The sequence below is a fragment of the Sinocyclocheilus anshuiensis genome, unplaced genomic scaffold, assembly GCF_001515605.1.
Source record: "Sinocyclocheilus anshuiensis isolate Anshui unplaced genomic scaffold, SAMN03320099.WGS_v1.1 scaffold697, whole genome shotgun sequence".
NCBI lineage: Eukaryota > Metazoa > Chordata > Actinopteri > Cypriniformes > Cyprinidae > Sinocyclocheilus > Sinocyclocheilus anshuiensis.
In genome coordinates this window covers 2,553,384-2,557,607 of record NW_015538036.1, presented here as the reverse complement: position 1 = coordinate 2,557,607, position 4,224 = coordinate 2,553,384, and the positions used below count along the sequence as shown (strand labels likewise).

Below are 4,224 nucleotides of genomic sequence, written 5' to 3'. Positions count from 1 at the left end.
TCTGGAGAACAAGTGTATATCCAAAAGGTGCACATGTAGTTAAATAAAGAGAGATTGAATGAGCTAGAGAGAGAGAGAGAGAGAGGAGGAAGTGACATGGGGAGGATGAAGGAAAGAGAGAGAGAGCGAGACAGCAAAATGAAGGAAGACAGGAAGGGAGAAAGATGGAGAGGCATCGCGCCCTGAATCACCTCATTAATACTACATAGGCACTTGGTACGCCCACTCAGGGCTGCTATGAGCCGGTGGCGCTCGAACAGGAGCAAAGGCACACAAACAATTTCTGTCAAGCTCTGTCAAGTTTCGATGTGCTACCTCTTTTCTCTAGACTCCACCGTCTTTGTAAAAATTCAGTCACAGTGCTGTGCCCCTGTTCCCTCTACCTCTCGCCTGTCATGAGCCATGATGCTTCTGAAATTCTGTCAAGCTGCTACACCCGCCTTCGCCATCCCACGTTTGTAAACTCAAACTCACACAAAAACTCAATGACAATAATCTGTTAAAACAATAAAAACAATAACAGTTGATTCGGATTGGTCAATCAAATAACTGTATTGAATGGTAGCTATATTTCACCACTGTCAATGGCAACATACCACCGCTATTTTCATCTTTTTATCCCTATTTATATCTTCTGAGATCCCAACCACCAAGGTTTATTGTGTGATAATGACTTGCTTGGTGCACATTCATCAATTTAATGTTCTTTTTTTCATATTTTAGGCTTGATCTTAATAAAGATTTACAAAAGAGTGGAAAGCTGCTGTCTGCTGCATGCAAATCACGGGGGTTGGGGAAGAGTGTGTTTGTGAGCACATACCATTTCCCATGCCGCTGACCACTGCCCCGTCACTGACTCCAGATGTGTTAGCATTACTGGACGGCGCGTTGTGAGGGGCCAAACTGGGCAAAAACAAACAGCTGGAGAGAGAAGACGGAAATAAAAAATGAATGTCAATTTATCAGAAATTCCAGCATGCCAGAAATTTCACACATTTTATTCTTGTCTCTCAGTAACAAACAGTCATAATATGAGGGAATATTTCACATTGGCAGCTTAAAGAGTTATTTGTGGGTGTCACGCCTTATTTTAACACTGACAGAGTGTGCTCACCATAACAGAACTGAATTACATCGTGTACAAAACATTACAAACGTCCACTGATGGAACTTATTTAAACACCAGATATTACTAAATGTTAGAAAAGCAAATAATGAGAATGGGTGCAACCCAATGCAAGATTCCTGTCAATCCATACTTCATTAAGCATTCTGCCATTCATCAAATAAACAGAAAACCATCCAAGTGTCACTCAAAACAGCTAAACAAGTATCTATGGAGGCTAATTAACCCTGACAAAGGAAGCCTCATATGTCATTTTAATATTATAAAAGCTGTGGCAATAAAAAAAAAATCCCACATCACACTAACAATACAAGCATCCACCCAAAAACAGTGAAACATTAACACCTCCCACCAGACAAGGAAGTGTGTGAATAAGGGTTCAATTTGGGGACAAATCTGCTCACAAAAGTGAGCTACATCTGACAAAATCTCCCTTTGGGAACATTTGGAGAAGTCCTTTTTGGAGAAAAAAAAACTTATTTCTACATATACATCTTTTTTAATAATATGAATATATTTAAGTAATATTATTTAATTAATATAATTAGTAAAACAGATCATATATTGTTGCATATTATTATAATTATTAAAAAAAAAAAAACGAAAGATAAAACAACAGAAGTCTATGTATATGTGTGTGGGGGTTAATGTCCACCTCCTCCCTTTGTGCTCCCTTATAACCCAAAAAGCTTTAAGCCCAGCTGTGGCAGCACCATTAGGCTGGTCTGCATGCCCCAATACAGAACGTGTTTACATGAATTTTTCATGAAGGCAGATGGGGAGCGCACTGTGTGTATGCGCGTTTTGTCAGCATTCGCTAGATGAAATGTGGGCCAGTACAAGTGATTTTTACATCTTCAATTATTCTAAGCTGCATGTTCTATTCAGATGTAGGAGGAAGTATTTAAAGACTCAGGAGGATTCTGGCTAAGACATATAAAAGATACATCATTTGGATTGTCTGTGCAGTTGGTGCAGGTTTAAAGGGAATTTGTGGCATTTAAGTCTGTAGAACTGCTGCATACTTGTTCAAGCAATAGAAAGGTCTCTGGGAGACTAACCAAATTCAATCTGTGCACAACCAATATCACTTGAAGCATTTGGGTCTCTGTTATGTGTGCTGGGTGCAAAAACTGAACCGTTGACCCATTTCATACATATAAATCTCCTATTTAAGCAGCTAATAATTTGGAAAGAAGACAAATGATGATCACTGTGCTTTCATAATTAATGAAAAAGATGAAATATTAAAGATCTGTTATTTTCAGTTTAGCACATACCCTGATGGGATTATGTTAAACAGAAACAGATGGAGGCTCAGTGTGGATTCTTTGTTGCGCTTTGAACTGCGATACATTCGGAGATGTAAGCGCATTTCAAGTCTGTTTTTCAGTGAGCTTTAAACTAGGTCAAGTTTTTAAAAGCACAACACCAAATAAATTTTTGATTGACGCATATATCTGGTAAACACATTCTGAATTGAAGCCAATAAATCTCTGATGCCTAAACGGATGTCTGCTTACAAACAGTGATTGTGCAAACAAATCTTGATCTTCATTAGATATAGGCTAGATCAGCGCTGGCAGCCTTACCCGAATCCCTCTAATGACGTGTCAAACTCCATGAAGGCGGGCGTGACGGACGATCCGTGGAGATGGATGTCATGGGGCGTTGTCATGGAGACCAGGCACTTGACTCGGGTGAGGGGCACAGTGCTGCCCTCAGCAGATCGCACCAGACTTCGGCTGATCCGGTACTGACTGTTGTCCTCGTTAATCGTGAACACGCTATCCGGCCCAAAACCCTCCATGGACAGAGTCATGCTGTCTGGATGTGGAAAAGGTCAAATGTACAGTCAGACTTGTCCCATAAACTCTACTGCTCTCTTAGTATTACACTATTAACTTAAAACATAGTTAACAGTGATTACTGCGAGAATTTTTACTTCACTTTAACAACACCATTTATGTATAAATTTGATTAATTTTGTTCATTTAATTTGGATTTATTTCATGTTATTCTGAAATTGTTCTATTATAGTTTATTTACATATGTATTTTTATATATCAGGGATGTAACGATAACAAAATCTCATAATACATTAATATCACGATATGAAGACCACGGTACGGTATTTATTGTGATATTTAAAAAAAAAGACTAATTTTGTACATCTTAAAGTTAAATTATTCTATCTAGTCAGTGAATTGAACCAGACCTTTAAAGGGGACTCGCTTTTTATTTGTGATATACTGTCCCAGTCTAAATTACATTCATACTGGTGTTTTAGAAAGCCAAACAAATTAGAATATAATAATAACAACAATAATGACAGTAATAGCCATATATTATAAAACAATTGCACGGTAAAATAAATGAAAATGAATATTTCATAGGTATATTATTTTTGCTTTACTCTATAGTAGGGACATTACAATACTTCTTTCCTAATTTCTACACTGGAAAGAGATATTTTGAATTTGGACTGCATTTAAACTGCTAGCTGTCAGCAATTCATGCTGCACTTTTAAGCTTTTATTTTGATGGAAAAGGCAGTAGAGCTTTTATTTTGAAGGGAAACTCCAGCTTCAGTGAAAACAGGCTTACAAAAACGCATCTCACTACAAATCTAGTGAAATGCTGTAATCATCTGCCGAGAAAATAAAGCCTAACTGGTGGCTGTTGCATTCCTAAAAGTGCGCTAAACTCGCAGCACGTGCAATAAATGAGTTCACTGCATTCTCTGTGAACGGAGCTGCTCTGTGGCGCGCAAAACACCGGATCATGAGCTGATTGCCTGAACGAAGAAACGCGCAGCGAAAACAGACTCAATGAAGGGATTAAGCCATATTGTGCTTTCGGTTTTAGTTTGTTTGACAGATACTGTGCCAAAGCATAATGGCCCAAAACACAAATTTAAAGACATTTTATGTTAGAATAAGAAGTTTAAATATATTTTAAAAACTATAAATTTTTCCCTGGAAGACCTATCGTTTCATATCATCATGTGACCACGATAATATCGAGAAAGTTTTGCTATCATGATATCACGATATTGATAATATCATTACATCCCGATAATATATATAAAAATAAAT

At 37.6% G+C, this 4,224-nt stretch overlaps 1 protein-coding gene across 1 annotated transcript in view; it reads right to left on the bottom strand.

Annotated features, from left to right (window-relative positions):
* The window catches only part of wdfy3 (WD repeat and FYVE domain containing 3), a 75,676-nt gene that overhangs the window by 35,802 nt on the left and 35,650 nt on the right, over nt 1-4,224 (bottom strand). Inside the window, exons 17-18 of the mRNA XM_016477539.1 lie at nt 2,719-2,953; nt 821-921 (exon numbers count right to left, since the gene is read on the bottom strand). Of these exons, the coding sequence (XP_016333025.1) occupies nt 821-921; nt 2,719-2,953 (336 nt within the window). The remainder of the gene's footprint in view (nt 1-820; nt 922-2,718; nt 2,954-4,224) is intronic.